General features: G+C 42.7%; 2 protein-coding genes across 2 annotated transcripts in view; one reads left to right on the plus strand and one right to left on the minus strand.

Annotated features, from left to right (window-relative positions):
• Positions 1–6,696: 6,696 nt before the first annotated feature.
• atg101 (autophagy related 101) lies at positions 6,697–21,065 on the minus strand. The gene is made up of 3 exons (XM_043701386.2): positions 20,381–21,065; positions 16,145–16,617; positions 6,697–11,079 (listed from the first exon to the last, which is right to left on the minus strand). The coding sequence occupies exons 1-3, from the start codon at positions 20,400–20,402 to the stop codon at positions 10,675–10,677; spliced, it is 900 nt and encodes a 299-aa protein (XP_043557321.1). The 5' UTR covers positions 20,403–21,065; the 3' UTR covers positions 6,697–10,674.
• A 261-nt stretch (positions 21,066–21,326) lies between these two features.
• Positions 21,327–23,098, plus strand: part of c2cd2 (C2 calcium dependent domain containing 2) — a 55,624-nt gene continuing 53,852 nt past the window's right edge. Inside the window, exon 1 of the mRNA XM_043701385.2 lies at positions 21,327–22,121. Coding sequence (XP_043557320.2) covers positions 21,792–22,121 — 330 coding nt within the window. The 5' untranslated portion in view covers positions 21,327–21,791. The remainder of the gene's footprint in view (positions 22,122–23,098) is intronic.

Consider the following 23,098-nt stretch of genomic DNA (forward strand, 5'->3'; position numbering starts at 1 on the left):
AGTAATGGTCACACTTTCCTTGGGGATAGATGATCTGAGGTCATTTATTAAATCTGTCAAATTTCACATTACCAGATCCAAAATACCATTTTCTCTGGTTGAATCCACTGTACACTGTTTTAGGAAACTTCCCCAAATTCTTCATTGCGGCTACCTCTGCCAATTTGCTTTTACTAACCTACGTAGACATTAAAGTCGCCAATGATTATGGTAGTGCCTTTTTATTTTACTTGCTATCATTCTCTGTCCTACAGAATAGCCATTGTTAGGGAGTCTATAAACTACTCCCACTGGGGTAATCTTTTCCTTGTTATTTCTACTTCCATCCACGTGGATTCTACATCTTCCAATTAAGAGACATTTCTTACTAGTTTCCAGCTTTGATCTCTTTGTAATCATGTCTCTGTATGGCCAGAAGATCATACTGGTTATTTCTATTCTTTTTGTTCGGAATACTTGACACATTTGGGCAGAGTATCATTAATTTTGCTGGATGGGTTAACATATCAGCAAGTATAAAAGATTGGCTACCTAAAACAGCAAGTAGAAACTAAGGATAAGTGGATATTTTTCAGGTTGGAAAGCTTTTTACCTGTTGGATTGCCATATGGAATAATGCTGGGTACTTAAGTATTTATGACTTGTAGCAAAGATTTGGACTAGGAGACCCAATATATGGTGGTTAATTTGGAAATTGAAAATAACATGGGCAAATGTCCATTTACAAAAACCAGCATTCCTTCGACAGCAGCGAGGCAATTGAGGCTCAAAAGAGATATGGTAATCAGAAATAGTAAGTTGAAGAGACAGGACAGGCTGGAACATGACAGGGAGCAAGGAATGCCTGTTAGATTAAATTGCATTTATTTCAATGCGAAAGGGCTGACCGGTAAGGCCGATTGAGTTCAGGGTGTGGATAGGTATGTGGGACTGGGATATTATTGTCATTACGGAAAGATGGCTAAGGGAGGGACAGGACTGGCAGTTTAATGTGCAAGGGTACAGGTGCTTTAGGTCAGGCAGCATCCAAGGAGCAGGAGAATCGACGTTTCGGGCACCGATTCTCCTGCTCCTTGGATGCTGCCTGACCTGCTGTGCTTTCTCAGCAACACATTTTCAGCTCTGATCTCCAGCATCTGCAGACCTCACTTTCTCCTACAGGTGCTTTAGGCAGGACAGAGGTGGTGCAATTTTGTTTTAAGGTGAGTATCACTATTAATCAGAGATGAAATAACAGGGAATACAGGAGTTTACTGAAGAAGGAAATAAGGAGGGTGAAAAGGGTGCATAAGATAGCCTTGGGAGGGAAAATTAAGGTGAATCCAAAGAGGCAGTTTAAGTATATTAAAGGAAAAAGAATAATGAGAGAATAGGGCCCCTCAAAGTGGATATGTATGCGTAGAACTGCAGGAGATGGGCGAAGTTTTCAACGAATATTTCTCCTCTGTGTTTACCATGGAGAAAGACATAAAGACTTTGGGAAGTTAGTGGTGATATTTTGGAGATAGTCCATAATCACAGTGGAGAAGGTGTTGGATGTATTAGAATGTATGGAGGTGGATAAGTCACCTGCTCCTGCAGATACAGAGGAACCTCGATTATCCGAATACCAATTATCCGAAAAGTGGATTATCCAAAGGAAATCTCGAGGTCCCAATAGAAACATTACATCAAAGATGTGTTTCCAACAGTGATCAGGGGGGTCATGTTGGATGGGGGCTGGTGTTGGGTGGGGTTCTGCAGGGGCAGGGTCTCGCATACTGTGTGCTGCTGACTTGTCTCCTGAAGAGGGGACAGACTTTAAAAATTCCGAGCCCCAGAGGAAAGGCATTTAATCGATTTAACCGAATAATCGATTATCCGAACAAAATAGTGCCCGCCCATCACGTTCAGATAATCGAGGTTCCCCTGTATATCCAGGAACACTGCAAGAGGCTAGAGAAGAAAGTGCGGGGGCCCTGGCTGATATTTATTTTTGCATCATCATTAGCCATAGGTGAGGTCCCAGAAGATGGAAGGGTAGTGAATGTTGCACTATTATTTAAGAAGGGTTGCAAAGAAAAGCCTGGGAACTATAGATCACTAAGCTTAACATCTGGGTGGGTGGGTTAGATAAGAAGATTGAGGGATAAGGTATACAAGCGTTTGGAAAGACAGGGGTTGATTAGGAATAGTGAGCATATATTTGTGAGTGGGAAATCATGCCTCAAAAATCTTTCGACTTCTTTGGAGTGACCAGGAAGGTTGATGAGGGTAGGGTGGTAGATGTAGTCAAAATGGATTTCAGCAAGGCCTTTGAGAAGATTCCATGTGGGAGGCCTCTCTAGAAGGTTAGATCACCTGGAATGCAGGGCGAGCTGGAAAATTAGATACAAAATTGGTTTGATGGTAGGAAGCAGATGGTAACAGTGGAAGAATACTTGTCAGACTGGAGGCCTATGACTGGTGGAGTGCCTCAGAGTTCGGTGCTGGGCCTATTACTGTGTTATCTGAATCGGTGATATGGTTGAGAATGTACAAAGCATGATTAGTAAGTTTGCTGATGACAGTAAAATAGGTGATAACATAGACACCAAAGACGGTTATCAGAAATTGCAGCAGGCTGGAACTCTGTGGGAAGCTAGAGAAGTGATTGCTGGGCCTCTTGCTGAGATATTTGTATCATCGTTAGTCACAGGTGAGGTGCCGCAAGACGAGAGGTTGGCTAACATGGTGCCACTGTTTAAGAAGGGTGGTAAAGACAAGCCAGGGAACTACAGACCAGTGAGCCTGACGTCAGTGGTGGGAATGTTGTTGGAGGGAATCCTGAAGGACAGGACGTACATGTATTTGGAAAGGCAACAATTAGGGATAGTCAACATGGCTTTGTGCAGGGGAAATCATGTTTCACAAACTTGATTGAGTTTTTTGAAAAAGTAACAAAGAGGATTGATGAGGGCAGAGCGGTAGATGTGATCTATATGGACTTCAGTAAAGCATTCGACAAGATTCCCCATGGGAGACTGATTAGCAAAGTTAGATCTCATGGAATACAGGGTGAACTAGCCATTTGGATACAGAACTGGCTCAAAGGTAGAAGACAGAGGGTGGTGGTGGAGGGTTGTTTTTCAGACTGGAGGCCTGTGACCAGTGGAGTGCCACAAGGATCAGTGCTGGGTCCTCTATTTTTTGTCATTTACATAAATGATTTGGATGCGAGCATAAGAGATACAGTTAGTAAGTTTGCAGATGAGACCAAAATTAGAGGTGTAGTGGACAGCGAAGAGGGGTATCTCAGACAACAACAGGATCTTGACCAGATGGGCTAATGGGCTGAGAAGTGGCAGATGGAGTTTAATTCAGATAAATGAGAGGTGCTGCATTTTGGGAGAGCAAATCTTAGCAGGACTTGTACACCTTAATGGTAAGGTCCAAGAGAGTGTTGCTGAACAAAGAGACCTTGGAGTGCAGGTTCATAGCTCCTTGAAAGTGGAGTCACAAGTAGATAGGATAGTGAAGAAGGCGTTTGGTATGCTTTCCTTTATTGGTCAGAATATTAAATACAGGAGTAGGGAGGTCATGTTGCGGCTGTACAGGACATTGGTTAGGCCACTGTTGGAATATTGCGTGCAATTCTGGTCTCCTTCCTATCAAAGATGTTGTGAAACTTGAAAGGGTTCAGAAAAGATTTACAAGGATGTTGCCAGGGTTGGAGGATTTGAGCTATAGGGATAGGCTGAACAGGCTGAGGCTGTTTTCCCTAGAGCATCGGAGGCTGAGGGGTGACCTTATATAGGTTTACAAAATTATGAGGGGCATGGATAGGGTAACTAGGCAAAGTCTTTTCCTTGGGGTGGGGGTGTCCAGAACTAGAGGGCATAGGTTTAGGGTGAGAGGGGAAAGATATAAAAGAGACCTAAGGGGCAGCTTTTTCACACACAGGGTGGTATGGGAATGGAATGAGCTGCCAGAGGAAGTGGTGGAGGCTGGTACAATTGCAAATTTGAAAGGAATTTGGATGGGTATAAGAATTGGAAGGGTTTGGAGGGATATGGGCCAGGTGCTGGCAGGTGGGACTACATTGGGTTGGGATATCTGGTCGGCATGGACAGGTTGGACCGAAGGGTCTGTTTCCATGCTGTACATCTCTATGATCTTCATCAGCTGGGGAAGTGGACCAATACATGGCAAATGGAGTTTAACATAGATAAGTGAGAGGTCTTGCATTTTGGAAAGTCAAATCAAGGTAGGAATTTCATGGTGAATGGTAGGGCCTTTAGGAGTGTAGTGGAACAGAGAGGTGTATAAGATAATGAGAGACATGGATAGAGTGAATGCACTCAGGGTTGCGGAATTGAGAACTAGAGGGCATCATTTTAAGGTTAGAGGGAAAAGAATAAAAGAGAACCTGAGGGGCAAATTGTTTTACACAGACGGTTGTATGTATATGGAATGAGCTGCCATTGGAAGTGATTAAGGTGGGTACAGTAACAACATTTAAAAAGCATTTGGACAAATACATGGATAGGAAAGGATTAGAAGGATGCAGGCCAAGTGCAGGGAAATGGGGTTAGCGTGGACAGAGACTTTGTTCGGCATGGACTAGTTTGGGCCAAAGGGCCTGTCTTCATGCTGTAGGACTTTGATTGTAATTATGATTTGTCTACATTTCCTGCTGCCTCAGAAACGAGAATCGACGTTTCGGGCATGAGCCCTTCTTCATGAACTTCCTGAAGAAGGGCTCATGCCAGAAACGTCGATTCTCCTGCTCCTTGGATGCTGCCTGACCTGCTGCACTTTTCCAGCAACACATTTTCAGCTCTGATCTCCAGCATCTGCAGTCCTCACTTTCTCCTGCTACCTCAGAAAAGCAGCCAACGTAATTAAAGAGCTTCCCACCCTGGTGATACTCTCTTCCACACTCTTCCATCAAGTAGAGGATACAAAAGTTTGAAAACACGTATCAATGGATTCTAAAAACAACTTGTTATTCACCGTTATCAGATTTATGAACAGACCTCTCCTACATTAAAGTTGATATTACAGCTACAGAGGGGGTGCAGTGAAATACTATATTCTGAATTCTGTTCTATTACCCTGATGGACTTATGTTATATATGAGTTGTCCAGTTAGCATGGAAAACAATACTTCTCATTGTATCTCAGTACATGAGAATATAATAAATCAAATAGCGGTGTCCAGGGAAAAATAAAACTTGTCCGTTTTGTTAGGAAGAATTAAAACCAGTATACGATGCAAATTGAGAAAGTTGCTAGAATTTGATAATACAGAGGGATGTGTGTATCTTGGTACAAAGATAGCATGCAAGTGCAAGAAATGCGGAAGGCAAATGGAATGTTGTAGTTTATTCCAAGAATGGAATATAATATCAGGGAAGATTTACTGCAGCTGTACAGGATGTTGGTGAGACCACATCTGGAGAACTGTATAGTTTTGGTCTCATGCTGGGAAAAAAATATTCAGTTGCATTAGAAGCAGTTCAGAGGAGGTTCAATCAGAGGGGATGGCTTCAATTTATGCCATCTTAATCTTAGGTTGAAAAGGCTTGGCTAATACTCATTAGAGTTTAGAAGAAGGAAAAGCAGATCTTCCTAAAACATATAAAATCTTGTTGACTAGATAAGGTTTATATTGAGGAAGTTTCCTCCTATGAGCCACTGAATTTATTCAAGGCTGAATTTGATGGATTGTTAATAGACAGTGAAAGTTCACATTATGGGGAGGGATGTTGAGACCACAACCACAAGTCATGATCTTACTAAATGATAGGTCAGCTTCCTTTCCTACACTTCCTGAACCGTCTCTTAGAATGGGGGCAGATCAAAATGGGTAGCATGGTAATGTTTCTCTCGTGACCAGGCACAGACCGGCATCCGGCATAGGAGGGCTTTAAATACCATCCATTTACCCTTGCCTCAGACCCTCCCTAAACACTTACAACCTTTAGTTTACACCACATCAGGTACAAAGCATTTGGTATAAGCAGTGGTAGGTTTATTAAGTAGAAGCTCCAATATAACAAAATGGAACGTAGCAAGACAATAATCACTATGTTTTTATGAACACCAGTTGATTGAGGTGTTGTCTCCTGGTCTGCTCTTATTGCTGTTGGATTCCTGTTAAACATAGTCCACCTCCTTTTCTCTTGGTTGTGTGTTGAAGATCATAATCTTCCTTATCTTATACCCTTTTGAGTCCAGCCTTGTGCTGTATTAGCTGAATGATTAGTTTACCCTTGATTTGGCTGAAATCTCATCTTAACTAACCTGATTAATTTATTATCATTGATGAACTGGTGAATTAGCCATAATTTCATTACTGCTCAATACAGCATTGCAAATATGAATGGAATCTTGTTTATGAAGTAGAAGACCCTTGAGCTAACTAACATAGTTAACATAATATAGAACTTTATCTTTGCTATTGGCTTATTACAGAGTTCAGCAGACAAAATTGCTTATTCAAGCTTCTAATCAGCCAATGGCTAGGACACTTTCTGATCTAAGGCTGTATAACAGCTGACATTTCTTACTATTTTCCATATTTTGGAATCTAACTTCGAAATTAATTAAAAATTATGCCTCACTTTTCGGCATTTTTGAATTCTTTTCCCCATTTTAACCGAACTCCTCTCCCTCATCCCGGGTTCACTCACACTTGACCTGGGGTTCTATGATGACCCTGAGCCTTCAGCAAGTGCTTTACCACCAACTGTTCGACAGCTGGGACTTATACCACCGTGGAGCGCAATCACGGGAAAGCTTGACGCTGGTCACTCAAATGTTTGAGAAAAGGTGATTGACAGGAGCTCCCCACTCACTCTCTGACCAGCATGTGAGAACCCTTTCAGCCTGAGAATCTCAGCCAATGTTTCTGTTGGGAATGTTGTGACTGAAGTATCAGCCGAATCATTGTGAATGCATCTCAAAGCCTGACCTCAATTATTAATTTGGTTACTGAATTAAGACTAACAGCATCAATCCCATTACAGGACCATAGAAATGAGCTTAATCCTAAATTTCCTTTTATTTTTATTTTATTTTTTTCTCAGAACATTTACACTTGCTTAAATTCCCATAAATCTCTTTGATGGTCAAATTTGAGCAATTTCTAGCAGCGCATTAACAATTTTCTAGCTTATTATACAATTTATTTCGCTTTGCTCCATGGTACATGAAAGACAATATTACACAATGGCTGGGTTGAGAAAAAATCCATTGTTTTGCACAATAGTGGGCAGCCGAATTTAAAATAGACAACATAATTAAGATCATACAACCAAACTTTTTCGGGTATGCATCTGTCAGGCTGCTAGCTTCTGCATGAATCAGAATTGAGAATCATTGAGAATTGCAATTTAAGCATTTTCTTTCCTCACTGCCATCCCACCACACTCCCCTTTTTTCTCTTTGTTCCCATCCTCATCGACTTGTTCTCGTCTATTATTCCACAGGCATCAGTGTTCCATTATATCTCGTAAATGGGAATTTCCACACTTTAACTCAATAGATTTTAGTGGCTATTTGGACGCAAGAAGCATCTGAGCTTCTTGAAGCATCTGTGCACAAGTCTGCACTGTTCAGCAAGAGTCACTGGACAGTGCCCAATGAAGCCTGTCACTTTATTTTTCTTTGCTCCCCCAATGCCAAAGGACCCTTAGACCAATCAATTGCACCTCCATATACCTCACCTGAAATCAGCTACTTCTCTCCTAACGGAGACATAATCAAATTTGACCGTTGACTGGATTCGTACTGCCTTTAGTAAAGTGGAATTGGTAACTTATCCTGTAATTGCTGCCACCCATGCTTGCTGATTGGGCATTGGTTAACTAACAGATAGCAGTGAATAGGATAAGTGCAGTAGATTTAAAACCAAGATGCAGAGAAATTACTTCTCTCAAAGGTTGTGAATCTGTGGAATTCAGTACCAATGCCGTGGATGCTGAGTAAATTTAAGGAGAGATGTGTATTTTTGATCAGTAATGGGTTGAAAGTTTATGGAGAATGGGCAGGAAAGTGAAGTTGAGGCCGAGGTAAGATCAACCATGATCGTATCGAATGGTGGAGCAGGCTCGAGGGGTTGAATTGTCTGCTCCTAGTTCTTATATCCTTAGTGACCATCATTTAATCTTAACGGGGATGTCTTTGGAGTTCAAGCAGTTTTAAGATGATGTATTTGCCAATGATATCTCAGTGACAAGTCTCATGACTACAGGCTTTAATGGTGGTCCAGTGGTTAGCACTGCTGCCTCACAGCGCCAGGGACCCAGGTTTGATTCCACTCTCAGATGACTGTGTGGAGGTTGCACATTCTTCCCATGTCTGCATGGGCTTCCTCCAGATGTTCCAATTTTTTCCCACAGTCCAATGAAGTGCAGGTTAGGTGGATTGGCCATGCTAAATTGCATATAGTGCACAGAGATGTGCAGGCCAGGTAGATCCAGCATGTGAATTGCAGGGTTACAGGACCAAGGTAGGATGTGGGTCTGGGTCGGATGCTCTTCGATGGGTCAGTGTGAGCTCAATGGGCCCAATGGCTTGCTTCCACACTGTAGGGATTCTAAGATTCGATAATGCTAAGCCAAATAGATTCACACTGTTCTAGGATGGCCATCCCCAAAATAAACTTAGATAGCAGCTTTAGTGGGATCTGTCAAACTTCTTGTACAATGGGAGCATAATGGTATTGTCACTGACCTGGTAATCTTAAAGCCCAGAAACATGTTCTGGGCTCCTAGGTTTAAATCCAGTCATAGCAGCTGGTAGAATTCAAATTCAGGGTTTAGGTCAGAGTGGTGCTGGAAAAGCACAGCAGGTCAGGCAGCATCTGAGGAGCAGGAAAATCGACGTTTTGGGCAAAAGCCCTTCATTAGGAATAGAGGGAGGGAGCCTCCAGGGTGGAGAAATAAGTGGAGAGATGAATTGAATTTAAATTCAATTAATTAACAAAAATTGAATTAAAGGCTAATCTCAGTAATGGTGACAAACCATGAAACTATCATCGACTTTCATTAAAAACCCATCTACTTCACTAATGTCCTTGACAGAAAGAAATCTGCTGCCACTCTTGCTTAGCCTGACTTATATGCGACTCTGGACCCATGCTAACTCTTAACTGCCCTACAATGACCCAGACAGGTAATATGGGATGGGCAACAAATATTGCCCTGGTCAGAATAGCCCACATCTCAAAGAAGAAAAAAACATAACTCCAGCTAAGTATGGTAGCCCTTTCTTGACAAGAACCAGGAGGTTTACCAATGATTCCACGCTGGGAGTCCAGATGGCTTTAGCTGCTTGAGTTCTCGCGAAACATTTTGCATTCTCCAATACAATGAGCTTTGGATAATGTCACCCTCTGCTTGAACTAGCTGATGGAGAGATGTGCTCTCCATAACAGAGAACTTCTGCCTTTGTAAATTTTTCAATAGTTTGGTTTAGAGATTCTTAAGCCTGGTAATAGGTTTTTATGTATGTCAGGCTAACCAAAAAGGAAACAAAAAAGTTCAGACACACATCACGTGTCCTCAACCGTATGAGACTCAAGGATCTTTTTCATCACTTATTGCAAATGGGGAAAATGTTCAAACACAAGTTTCTTTCGATTGAGCTTTTTAAAGCAAACAAGTTTTTGACTAATTTATTAACTATATAAAAGAAACAAAACTGAAATTAACACTAGAAATTATGTACAAACATTTCCCAAAAATCACTTGGACAGCTTGTGATCTTCCCACTGAAGCTAGCTCCACTGGCAATGGCACGACTTCCAGTCATCACGTTGTGTGCTTTGGAATTTTCACCCTTCGTTCTACTTCACTATTTTTCCAGCTTCCTTTGTAGGATTATCTATGTCCGAGTTGTTGATGCTTTGCAGTAAACAATAAGGTCAAAGTGGTCTCCCAATGGTTTCCAACAGTTTGAGCTACCCAGAACGAAGTGTCATAAAGTTACTAAAAAGATTTATAGTTTATTCAATTTTATTACAGAGAATTATGCTTTACAAAAATTAAAACCAGGCCTCCAAAATTAATTTCAAAATACTGCATCCACTAATATATCAAACATGTTCATATACTCTTATGATACAACCCCTTTTCCTCCATTGTATGTTTTCACCTGAATGTATTAAATATGTCGTCCTGGGGAACAGTCTCAAGATATCAGCAGTTGTCAATTACCTCTCAGTGGTAATTCGTTACATGGGAGCCTAGGCAATGTGTTCCATTGTTTGGCTGTTCCATTTTGAAAAGAATTGTTTGCAAGTCTGACCACATCCTTGCCTGTAGTCCTCCAAAAACAAGAAGCTTTCCAGTGGTCGGGACAATTTTGGTTATTTGATTTATCAAGAGAATAAATCAAAGTGGATTTCTTGAACTTAGCTGTCCTAATAATACTTCTTTTTGGAGCCATTTCTAGTAATGTGCAATGTTTCCTGACTATTTCAACAAAATAAATATATGTAAGCTTGGAAAAATTTTCTAGGTGCTAAGCATGAATCTATGAAATTTCAGAAGAAATCATGCATGTGATCCGTTGATATTTCAATCAGATCGACTCCCCAAAACTAGCTAAACAGGGAAAAGTAACAGCAGCAGAATGGAAAATTTGAGGGAAAAGAGTCAAGAATGCAACAGTTGTCAGCTGCTTTCTTGATAGTTTTTGGACTGATTATAAAGCCAGTGTGTCTTTAATCAATCTCCTCATAGTAGTACTAACGGATGTCCCAAGAGAATCAGTGATCTGGTAGCTGATTTTGTACAGGTACGGCTGCACATCTCTCAGGCTTGTATCAAAGACATTGTCCACCTCTGATTGCGTCGGCATTTTGGGCAAGTACTCATGTCGGTTCATGACCTCGATGATATTAATTATCTTCTCGCCTAGTTTTTCGCCCACCTTCTCACGGCAGATCTGCCTCTCCTGTTCATTGGCCAGGTTCACCACGTTGAGTTTGAAGGCCCATACCTCCCATGGAATGCACTCATCTGAGAATGGCCAGCGTGATTTCTTCTTCTGGTAGAACTCAAGGGAGATTTGACCACTCCCATCGCTTCCAGAATTACGAAGGGCATCCTATTGTTAAGAGAAAATGGCATAAGGCAAATGAGGGGTGAGATCCATTACTCCAAAATATCAACCAAATATAATTGTTATGTTGGAGTCTGAATGCACAATTCTTGAAATTACAGTAAGTTTGAGGGGGGGTTCTAAACCTTGTAGACCATAGGTCCCAGGTTGGAATCATATTACGTTTCAATCTCATCCAGTATTTGGGGACTCCACAGTCTGATCATGTACACTTAGTAAGTGGGATGTCAGCTAATGATCCCACATCCAATTGATGCTAAAGTTCAGATAATCTTTTCCTAAATTCCAGATACAATTGTATTTTTAATCTGGGCTACCAGGAGCATGTCCTCATTCAGTTTTGAATACCAAAACTTGGGGAAATATCTAGTTCTTGAAGGGAATTGAATGCAGCTTAAGTTGATAGAAATTCTAGAGTTTAGCAGGCTAAATTTTGAGCAAAGCTTTACATAAGAACACAAGAAATACAAGCAGCAGTAGATCATCTGGCCCATTGAGCCTGCTCAGAGATTCAATGGGATGATGGTTGATCTTTTCATGGACTCAGCTCCACTTACCCGCCTGCTCATCATAGATTTTGAACAGTAAAGGAGTTAAGAGCTATCTGTCCTATACTTAAAAACCATTGTGAGGTAGCCTTAGCTGCCCCACTGGGGAAGGGATTCCACAGATTCACAACCCTTTGGGTGAAGAAGTTGCTGCTCAACTCAGTCCTATATCTGCTCTCCCTTAATCTGAGGCTATGCCCCCTAGTTCTAGTTTCACCTGCCAGTGGAAACAACCTCCCTGCTTCTATCTTATCTACAGTATTCCCTTCATAATTTTAAATGTTTATATAAGATCCTCCCCTGTTCTTCTAAATTCCAAAGAGTATAGTCCAAATCTTGGCTGACTGTGTGGAGTTTGCACATTTTCCCTGTGTTTGTGTGGGTTTCCTCCCACAGTCCAAAGATGTGCAGGTTAGGTGAATTGGCCGTGCCAAATTGCCCATAGTGTTAGGTGTATGGAGGCTCAGTAGTTAGCACTGTTGCCTCACAGTGCCAGGGACCTGGGTTCGATTTCTGACTTGGATGACTGTTTGTGTGGACTTTGGACATTCTCTCCATGTCTGTGTGTTTCCTCTATGTTCTCCGGTTTCCTCCCACAGTCACAGGTAAATGTAGGGTAGTGGAATGGGTTTGGGTGGGTTACTCTTCGGAGGGTTGACGTGGACTTTTTGGGCCAAATGGCCTGTTTTCATACTAATCTTAAAAAAAAAATCACTCTTCGGAGTGGATTTTTTTTTTAGATTAGTATGCAAACAGCCATTTGGCCCAACAAGTCCACACCCACCCTCCAAAGAGTAACCCACCCGATCCATTCTCCTACTCTCTATTTACCCGTGCCTTATGCACCTAACCCTATGGGCAATTTAGCATGGCAATTCACCTGACCTGCACATCTTTGGATTGTGGGAAGAAACTGGAGCACCCTGAAGAAACCCACACAGACACGGGGAGAATATGCAATCTCCATACAGACAGCTGCCTGACGAGGGAATCGAACCCAGGTCCCTGGTGCTGTGAGGCAGCATTGCTAACCACTGAGCAACCGTGCTGCCCTCATTGGGTCAAATGGTCTGTTTTCACACTGTAGGTAATCTAATCTACTCAATCTCTCCTCATAAACCAACCTTTTCTTTTGTATTTCTTTGAATTTTGAAGGTTTGGGATTGAGGTATTTAAAATGGTAAAACGATTTAAAAGTACATAGATATAGAGAAACTGGTTTTCTTGTGTCAAATCCCAAACCAGGAGGCCAATATTGAAATTTGAAATAAACTATTCCAATCATTAACCAATTTTTCACACAGAAGGTAGTGTGATTTCTGAAATTTCTTTTCTCAAACAGCTATGGAGAGGTACATTTTGGTCATATAGGGAACATGAAGAAAAGGCAGGTAGCTCTATTCTAACCAGACTTACTTGGAGGTGCCAGTGTTGGACTGGGGTGTACAAAGTTAAAAATCACACAACACCAGATTAAAGTCCAACAGATTTGTGGGCGGCACGGTGGCAGGCACGGTGGCACAGTGGTTAGCACTGCTGCCTCACAGTGCTTGAGACCCGGGTTCAATTCCCGCCTCAGGCGACTGACTGTGTGGAGTTTGCACGTTCTCCCCGTGTCTGCGTGGGTTTCCTCCGGGTGCTCCGGTTTCCTCCCACAGTCCAAAAGATGTGCAGGGTCAGGTGAATTGGCCATGCTAAATTGCCCGTAGTGTTAGGTAAGGGGTAAATGTAGGGGTATGGGTGGGTTTCGCTTCGGCGGGTCGGTGTGGACTTGTTGGGCCGAAGGGCCTGTTTCCACACTGTAATGTAATGTAATCTAATCTAATGTAATCTAATGTAAAAAAAGATTTATTTGGAAGCACTAGCTTTCAGAGCACTGCTCCTTCATCAACCACCTGATGAAGGAGCAGCGCTCCAAAAGCTAGTGCTTTAAGATAAACCTATTGGACTATAACCTGGTGTTGTGTGACTTTTAATTCTAACCAGGCTGATGGCTAATTAGCTTACCTGTGCTCATCCAGGCAAGTGATATTGTAGAGCGACAGGAGAAAATTGAGGGTAACAGTGGTCACAATTAACTCCTAGCATACACTATAACTTGATATACGAATGTTCCCTGAGTATGTAGCATTGATCAGCATCTAGAATAGAGGAAAAGTAAAATTGCCATAGTCCCAGAGGACCATAATGCTGTTCTCTTGTGAGTGTGTGTGTGAGAGAGAGAGAGAGAGAGATGACTGGTGGCGAGTCTAACCTGAGGATCACCGTGCCTGAGGTGTAGAAGGCAGGCCCTTCATGATAAACTCAGCTGGGTCAGGAATCAGCTATGATCTCAATGAATGGCAGAGCAGTCTCATTGGGCTGGCTGGCCTGGACACTCCAGTACTGCATCAACGCTGCACTGTAAGAGGTCCTCTCTTTCAGTTGAGGTGTTAAACTGAGGCACAAACTGCCTTTTCAATTGGACATAGATGGCTCATTTGAAAGGCATGGTGACTCCCTTAAAGGTAAGCCCACACGCAATGTTGCTGGCATTTAAATGACAGACAAATGAACATCAGGACACGGAAATGGTGTTGAGGGTGGTGGAAGCATTGTTGGAGACATTGGTGATGGAGCTGGGCTGTGCTTCCAGGAATGGTAATGGAGGAGGGGCAGTAGGCATACCCCGAGAAAGGAATGGGAGCAAGATTCCAAGGAGGCAAACTCCCAGGTTCTCAGCCAAGAACCCATAAGCAACGCGAAAGAAATTAAATCTCACATGGCTGGCCTAACTGTAAACTGACATCTACCAGCTCCATACATTTCCAATATACTACAATTCCAACCTCTCACACTGCTCAATGCAGTTCACTCCATCTCTCACCTACTAGCACTTCTTGACAATTAGCCCTCACTACAAATACCCAGATACCCCACCTCACTCTCACACTACCTCCCAATACTTTCCTTATGATTAGATTGAGCCTGAACAAGCAGAAGTAGGCGGCACGGTGGCACAGTGGTTAGCACTGCTGCCTCACAGCGCCAGAGACCTGAGTTCAATTCCCGCCTCAGGCGACTGACTGTGTGGAGTTTGCACGTTCTCCCCGTGTCTGCGTGGGTTTCCTCCGGGTGCTCCGGTTTCCTCCCACAGTCCAAAGATGTGCAGGTCAGGTGAATTGGCCATGTAGTGTTAGGTAAGGGGTAAATGTAGGGGAATGGGTGGGTTGCGCTTCGGCGGGACAGTGTGGACTTGTTGGGCCGAAGGGCCTGTTTCCACACTGTAAGTAATCTAATCTAAAAAAAAGTAGCGGACTGATTTACTCTCCCAGCCAATTTCTCACAAATCCAGCAACAGTTTAGATTAGATTACTTTACAGTGTGGAAACAGGCCCTTCGGCCCAACAAGTCCACACCGACCCGCCGAAGTGCAACCCACCCATAACCCTACATTTATCTCTTACCTAACACTACAGACGATTTAGCATAGCCAATTCACCAGACCTGCACATCTTTGGACTGTGGGAGGAAACCGGAGCACCCGGACGAAACCCACGCAGACACAGGGAGAATGTGCAAACTCCACACAGAGAGTCGCCTGAGGCGGGAATTGAACCCGGGTCTCTGGCACTGTGAGGCAGCAGTGCTAACCACTGTGCCACCGTGCTGGGTTTAAAGTTGGTTTTAAGTCAACTTTCAGGACATCCCCCTGGGTTGCTACATCAATTCACTGCAATATTGAACGTTCTCTTCCAAACTCAGGTAGAAAATACAGAAGCTTGGACAGGCACCAACAGGTTCAAGAACAGCTTCTTCCCTGTTGTTATTAGACTGATGAATGGACCTTTCTAACTTCAAATAATGCTGATCTTGTTAACATTGATCTGCTTTGTGCATTGTAGCCCTCTATACCTCCCTCTGTCTAAGCACCCTATGATCTGTATAAAGTTAAAAATCACACAACACCAGGTTATAGTCCAACAGGTTTAATTGGAAGCACTAGCACTAGGTGGTTGTGATTATCTGTATGTGCTTGCTTGCTTTGTTCACAAAACAAAGCTTTTCACTGTACTATGGTACATGTGGCTACATTAAATCAAATCTGATCAAACCTATAAAACCGGAGAGAACTACTCTGTTTTGAAATTGTGCCTTATGGGGATCCCTCACAACTATCTCACAGTGCAGGTGTGGGCTTCCATTCAAAAGGCCGGGGGCACCTCGGGGAACACCACACTCAATCTCAGCCTTGATTTTGGGATCAAGACATGGGGGTGTGGAGGAAGGCCTGATCGAAGAGTGCCAGCGACCAAGGTGAGGCTGAAACTGCAACTGTAGGCCTGGAGACTCTGTAAATCATTATGAGAAGAATGCAGACAATGGAAGCGCTTGAATTTGAACATAAACCGAAACCAACCGACTCGATCCATGATGAATCCGAGCTTGGAGCTGGCGTCGCTTTTTTTTAAAAAAATACACAAAACAGCAGAGATATAACGAAGTCTGCAGAGCGAACTCACCTTAAACTCGCCTACGGATCGACGCAGCGTGCGGTCCAGCTCGTCGGACGAGACCCGCACGTAGGTGCAGTCGACGAAATCGCAGTCCACGTCTTCGGTGCCCACCGTGCCGATGGAGTAGGTGCCCTCCTTCTTGTAGTGGAACTTGCCCGAGCTCCGGTGCAGAAGCACGGTGTGGAGCACGGCCAGCACGGTCTCCTCGATTTGCCTGGCTTCCACGGTGAGCTCCAGGATCTGCGACCTGCAGTTCATGGTGGCGCGCAGGACAAGCCGGGTCCGTCTGTGTCTGTGTCTGACCCCGTGTGTATCCTTGTGGTGAGGATCAGAGACTGATGGAACCCCGGGGGAAACAATGTAACCATTCAACAATGGAAATGGAACGCCGTCAGTTTCTGCGACAATGTAAACATTCCACCGGGTGACATCATCCGCTGCTGGAGGAGGAGGGAGTTTCTCCTCCTGACTACAGCATCCTGCCCGGGACAAAAATGAATGTAAACTCGCAATCACTGGAACATAAGCATGATTTGGACATAAGCAGAAGTTCTGGTCACTGAAGCTGAAGAATGGTCACTGAACTCAAAATGTTAACTTCTGAATTCTCTCCACGGACACTGCCAAGTCTGCTGAGTTTCAATTTTAGTTTCAGATCTTCAGCACCCACTGTTTTTAAATTTTGTATTCACTGGAGTTTAGGAGGCGACGTGATTGAAAAATATAACAGGGCAAGGATGTTTTACACAGTAATAGAGTTTTTTTTATAGTTTGGATAAAGACCCTTTGGCCCATCGCATCAGAAGGAAAAACAGTAAAACTTGTGATGAAGCATATTGGAATGCTGATATACTAGAAAAAACAACGTCTCGTTTTCTGTTTGGGGACCCTGCAGCCCTCCTGACTCAATAATGAGTTCAATAATTTTAGGGCCTGAACTTTCCCATGTCCTAGGCCCCGACCCCACACACCAGGCCTTGTTATCACAGTCTGCATTATACCCTATCTATTGTTTGCCTTGATGAGAGGTTTTTGCCCAAAATCTCGATTTTCATGCTGCTTGGATGCTGCCTGACCTGCTGTGCTTTTCCAGCACCACACTCTCGACTGTAACCTCTAGCAACTGCAGTCCTCACTTTCGGCTAGTCTCCATTAACAGCTATTCACACTCATAGCCAGATCGTTATCCACTCCTTTGTCTGTCCAACTGTTCTTTTTTCTCTTTGGGCTCTATCCCCACCTATCGTTTTACTCCTTACTGCCCCCGCCCCCACATCTATCTCATCCATTCCAGTTTTTAGGTACTTGGGCTCAATAGCTCTGAACAGTTCTGAAGATTCCCACCTCTACTACCCTTTTAGGCAGTGTCTCCTGCTTTGAGAGAGTCAGGTTGCAGAGGTGATTGTAGTGACTAACTGCAGGGAGAAGAATTCTGAAAGAGTTGGCAGAGGAGTTTGTAAGGCATTGATGGTGATCGTTCAGAAATCACTGGAGTCAGGTTATTCCTGATGAAGGGCTTTTGCCCAAAATGTCGATTTTGCTGCTCGTCGGATGCTGCCTGAATTGCTGTGCTCTTCCAGCACCACTGATCCAGAACCAGGAAGGGTTCCGGCAGACTGGAATATGGCTAATGTAATGAAGGGAAGGAGGCAGCGGACAGGAAACTATAAGCTGGTTAGCCTGACCTTGGTCGTGGGTAAGATATTAGAGACCATTATTAAGGATGATATTGCTGAGTACTTGGAAGTGCATGGTACAATAGGCTGAGTCAACACGGCTTTGTCAAAGGAACGTCATGCCTGACAAATATGTTAGAATTATTTGAGGAGGTAATCAGTAAGTTAAGCAAAGGAGAACCAGATTGATTTGGATTTCCAGAAGGCCTTTGACAATGTGCTACTCAGGAGGTTGCTAATAAAATAAGAGCCCATGGTGTTAGGGGCAAAGTATTGGCATGGATAGAGGATTGGTTAACTGGCAGAAAGCAGATAAAGGGGGTTAAAGGGGTCTTTTTTTCAGGATGGCAATCTGTGATCAGTGAAGCTCTGCATGGGGTTCGTCTTTATGTTATACATTAACGATCTGGACGAATCAATTGAGGTCATTGTTGCTAAGTTGGCAGATGACACAAAGATACGTGGAGAGACAGATATTGTTGAGGAAGCAGGGAGGCTGTAGAAAGACTGAGACAGGCTACAAGAGTGGATCAAGAAGTGGCTGATGGAATACAATGTGGGAAAATATAAAATATTGGAAGAATGGAGGCATAGACAATTTTCTAAATGGGGAAAGGCAAATGCGATGTTAGCATTAATTTGAAAAGGACTAGAATACAAGAACAGGAATGTACTGTTCTGGCTGTATAAGGCTCTGGTCAGACTATATTTGGAATATTGTGACCAGTTTTGGGCCCTGTATCTAAGGAAGGATGTCCTGTTGTTGGAGGAGGTCTAGAGGATGTTTACAAGATTGATCCCAGGGATGAAGGGCTTGTCATATGAGGAGCAATTGAGGACTCTGGGTCTGCACTCGATAGAGTTTAGAAGGATAAGGCGAGGATCTGATTTAAGCATACAGAATACAGAGAGACCTAGATAGAGCAGATGTGGAAAAGATGTTTCCACTCAGAGTTTTTAAAAGGTTTTAATCCAGAGATATAGAAATATATTTGCTTAATCATAACACTAACATATGGCATGTGATTAATGACACTTAACCTTTAAGAATAATATATGGACAGCATAGGAGCCAGCTACACTGATTGTCTACAGCTCTGTGTCAGGACCTTGTGAGGATGATGTTTAGAAACAAATGATCAGTTGTACAAAATCTAATCAAATCTTTCAAGTATATTTCCCAACAGTTCACACTTTGGTGTATAAGCGCCATTGTTATACAGACAAACACAATAATGTTTTTGATGGTCCTGGCTATGACCTTAGAAAATCTCCATTTTTCTCTGAGTGTTACTTTTGGATCTCGAACTGCCAGCAGAAACAACAGACAGATTATTAATCACAGAATAGTTATAGGACAGAAACATTTGTCTGCACTACTACTCTGAAAGAGTGATTCATCAAGTACCACTCCCTAACCTGCTCTCTGTGGCCCTACGCAATCTTCCTTTTCACCTAAAATCTAACTCACTCTTGAATTCCTCAACTGAACTTGTTTTGACCACACTTTCAGGCAGTACATTCCAGATTCAAATCAGTTGTGTAAAACGTTTGTCTCACGTCTTAATTGCTTTTTCCCCTCCAATGACTTTAAGTGTGTGCCCTTTTGTTCTTCATACTTTGACCAATAGGAGCTTTATTTCCCTATTTCATTCTGTACAAACCCCTCATGATTTTTCTTACTGCTGTGCTCTTCCAGCACCACTAATCCAGAATCTGGTTTCCAGCATCTGCAGTCATTGTTTTTACCTAGTTGATTTTAACCCCACTGCGAATCCTCTTGCAAGGATGCCTGCCTTGAAGAAGTTTTCCTCCTCTCTCTACAAGAATCTCAGGGAGTCCTTCTCCCACTGCAACTCTATGCTACTTTCTCCCCACCCCCACCCTCCTCTCACTTATCTCTCCACCCTTCAGGCTCTCTGCCTGTATTCCTGATGAAGAGCTTTTGCACAAAACGTCGATTTACTGCTCCTCGGATGCTGCCTGACCTGCTGTGCTCTTTCAGCACCACTAATCCAAAATCTGGTTTCCAGCATCTGCAGTCATTGTTTTTACCTAGTTAATTTTAACCCTACTGTGAAGCCTCTTGCAAGGATGCCTGCCTTGAGGAAGTTTTCCCCCTCTCTCTACAAGAATCTCAGGGAGTCCCTCTCCCACTGCAACTCTATGCTACTTTCTCCCCACCCCCACCCTCCTCTCACTTATCTCTCCACCCTTCAGGCTCTCTGCCTGTATTCCTGATGAAGGGCTTTTGCACGAAATGTCGATTTTACTGCTCCTCGGATGCTGCCTGAACTGCTGTGCTCTTCCAGCACCACTAATCCAGAATATACCTATATTATGTCTATTTGACAATTCATTGGTATAACATCTTATGACATACACCTCAGGCACAATTGAATGGACTGATAGACAGACAAAGGTGGATAAGGAAACAAACAGTTTGGAAAGGAGATCAGCAGATTAATGCATAACCATCTAAGACAGGACCTAGAACAACAGACAGAGTTAAATTGATATAAAGATAAATACATAAAAGACTAAACTTTGTGGAGTTTTTGCTTACCTAATTCTGGCGTCTTGAGCATCCCTGATTTAAATCACTATTATTGGTCGTCATTCCTTCAGCTACTTGGGCCTTAAACTGAAATTTCTCCACATTTTTTTTGCTTACTTTAAGATGCTCATTAAAATGTTCCTTGTTGCAATGTTTTATTACATCAAAGGTGCTATCTGAATGCATGTAATTGCTAATAGGTAGACAAATAAAATGTATTGATAGAAATATGAATGGATAAATAAGTAAAAAAGTAGAAAATGAAGTGTGTTAAATAGAGTGACAGATAGTGAAATATCAAGAGGAGAAAGAGGATAGGCTGAGAGAGATAAAGATGGACAGAGTGAGGTAGGTAAGTAAAAAGATGATAGAGGTTTTACAAAAAATGATTAAATAGAAATATGCATACATAGAGAGAAATAGAGAGGTATAGATGGATAGAAATAGACAAACAGCCAGAACTAGAGTGAGAAAAATAGATAAAGAGATAGAGAGGGATAGAGTAAGGTAGTAAGAAATAGATACACAGAGATAGAGAGATAGAAAGAGATAGATGGAAAGAAATAAACTGAGAGAGATAGAAAAATAGAGGGGATGGGAAGGGAAAGAGAAACAGAGAGATAGACAGGAACAGAGAAAGAGATTGATATGGTTAGAAAGAGAGATAAATAGAGGGAGAGATAAACATAGAGGGAAGTAAATAAAGGTAAATAAATAGAGAAAAAAGAGATAAGGAGATGGATAAATGGACAGGGAGAGATTAATAGAGAGGGTGAGATAGAGAGAGAGAAATAGAGAAATCTAGATAAATTGAGAGCCGGATAAATAAATATAGATAGATAAAGAAAGAGAGAAATAGATGTAGAGTGATGGGCAAGGACAGAGTGAGATTGTGTGGTTTTTGGACTGTGGGGTTGTGTGCTGGGTCAGTGCTGCTTTAAGAAGCTTCGGGGAGGGGTTTGGGCGGACTCCGCCCCTTAGTAAATGCCTGGAGAGTGGACTTGGAGCTGGGAGCGGGGATGTGGAGGCTGGCTGTTTGTATGTATTGTGGGCTGAGCTTGCTTTCACTCTCAGCAGTGTCAGTGTGGTTCAGGGCCCGGCTTGCTCACTGTGTGGCCGGATGCAGTCAGTAATTGTGGCCGGGGATTGAGCTCTGTGGTGTCGGCCTGTGCCCCTTTCATAAGGAGAATGGAGTTAGTAAGGAAGGGCTGAAAGTGAAACCCACATCAAGGAATCGAATTCAACACTTTTAAAAATAACTTGTTTTTTGTAATTTAGTGATTTGTTAAGCTACTTAACAATTTTCAGAGGTTAGACACTTTTGCTCAATTTTTAAAGACATGCCTCCAATTTGGCAAAATATATCCAGTTAATATATTTTTTTAAAAATGTGCAGTATCTAATGTAGGTGCAGTATCTAATGTACTCTTTATTGTTGCCTGACATGTCTGATTTGACTGTTGGGATGGAGCCCAGTTTCTTGGATGTGCTGAAATGGGTTGGGCTACTTGTCCTGTTCCTGGCCTCAATATTTACATTGGTGATGTATGGCCTTCAGTGGGTTTCACAGCCTTCCCAGGGCAAGGGTAAAACTGTCCCCAAAACTGGGGCTATGGCAGGTTCTCATCTGAGCGATCCTTGTGAGGGGGCAGCCACTCTTCTCTCCTGGGTGCTGTCCTTGGAAAGCTGGAACCGTGAGTGGCAGAAAGCCTGGGTCACCGCTCTCAATGAAGCAGTCGCAAAGCACGGGGTGAGTTCACGTCTCGGTACTTACCTGATTCACTTGTAGAGGATAGGGTTGATGAAGCTGATCGACCAGTAGCTGATGGAAGAAAATGGACACTGGGGTGTATGAGTTTTGGTTTAAGTATGGTGAAACTATAATGGTTGTAAGACAGATTATTTTGAACCTAATGTGCTCTTAATCATTTCTGGGGTTCTGATGTTTGCATTTGAACACAGTGGCTTACTAGACTATTTGATTTGGAGATGCTGGTGTTGGACTGGGCTGTACAAAGTTTAAAAATCACACAACACCAGGTTATAGTCCAACAAAGTTAATTGGAAGCACTAGCTTTTGGAGTGCTGCTCCTTTATCAGGTGGTTGTGATGAAGGAGCAGTGCTCTGAAAGCTAGTGCTTCCAATTAAACCTGTTGGACTATAACCTGGTGTTGGTGTGGTTTTTAATTTGAGATTGTGTTTGGCTCTTAACCAATGTCTGGAGTGTCTCATTCAGCTGACTGGGTAAGAATTACAGATTTTCTTCCCTAATTGATAATAGTGAACTGGACAGCCCTCTTGATGGCAAATCTTTTTTTAAAAATTCATTCACGGGATGAGGGAGTGACTGGTGAGGCCAGCATTTATTGGCCATATGTAATTGTCCAAAGGGCAGTTAAGAGTCAACCACATTGCTATGGATCTGGAGTAACACGTAGGCCAGGTCAGGTAAGGATGACAGTTCCTTTCCATAATGGACATTAACGAACCAGATGGATTTTTCTGACAGTCAGTAATGGACTCATGGTTGTCATTAGACTATTAATTCAATTGAATTCAATTTCCACCATCTGCCATGGTAGGATTTGAATCTCAGTCCCCAGAGCATACCTGGGTTTCTGGCTTAATAATCTAGCGATTTATACCACTAGGCCATTGCAGATAATAGGTTTATAGTCTGGATTTTTAAAGTATTTAAACTACCCCATTTGCCATGGTCATTTATT

This window comes from Chiloscyllium plagiosum, unplaced genomic scaffold, assembly GCF_037043375.1.
Source record: "Chiloscyllium plagiosum isolate Xiang-an unplaced genomic scaffold, Cpla_swu_hap1 HiC_scaffold_12, whole genome shotgun sequence".
NCBI lineage: Eukaryota > Metazoa > Chordata > Chondrichthyes > Orectolobiformes > Hemiscylliidae > Chiloscyllium > Chiloscyllium plagiosum.

Excerpts from the sequence above, each read along its gene's own strand:
- atg101 (XM_043701386.2), bottom strand. The coding sequence starts at position 20,402 with ATGCTCAAGACGCCAGAATTAG. Across the intron at positions 16,618-20,380 it reads GCTCAAGACGCCAGAATTAG|GATGCTGTAGTCAGGAGGAG; the intron begins GTAAGCAAAAAC and ends TGTCCCGGGCAG. Across the intron at positions 11,080-16,144 it reads GATCCGTAGGCGAGTTTAAG|GATGCCCTTCGTAATTCTGG; the intron begins GTGAGTTCGCTC and ends TCTTAACAATAG.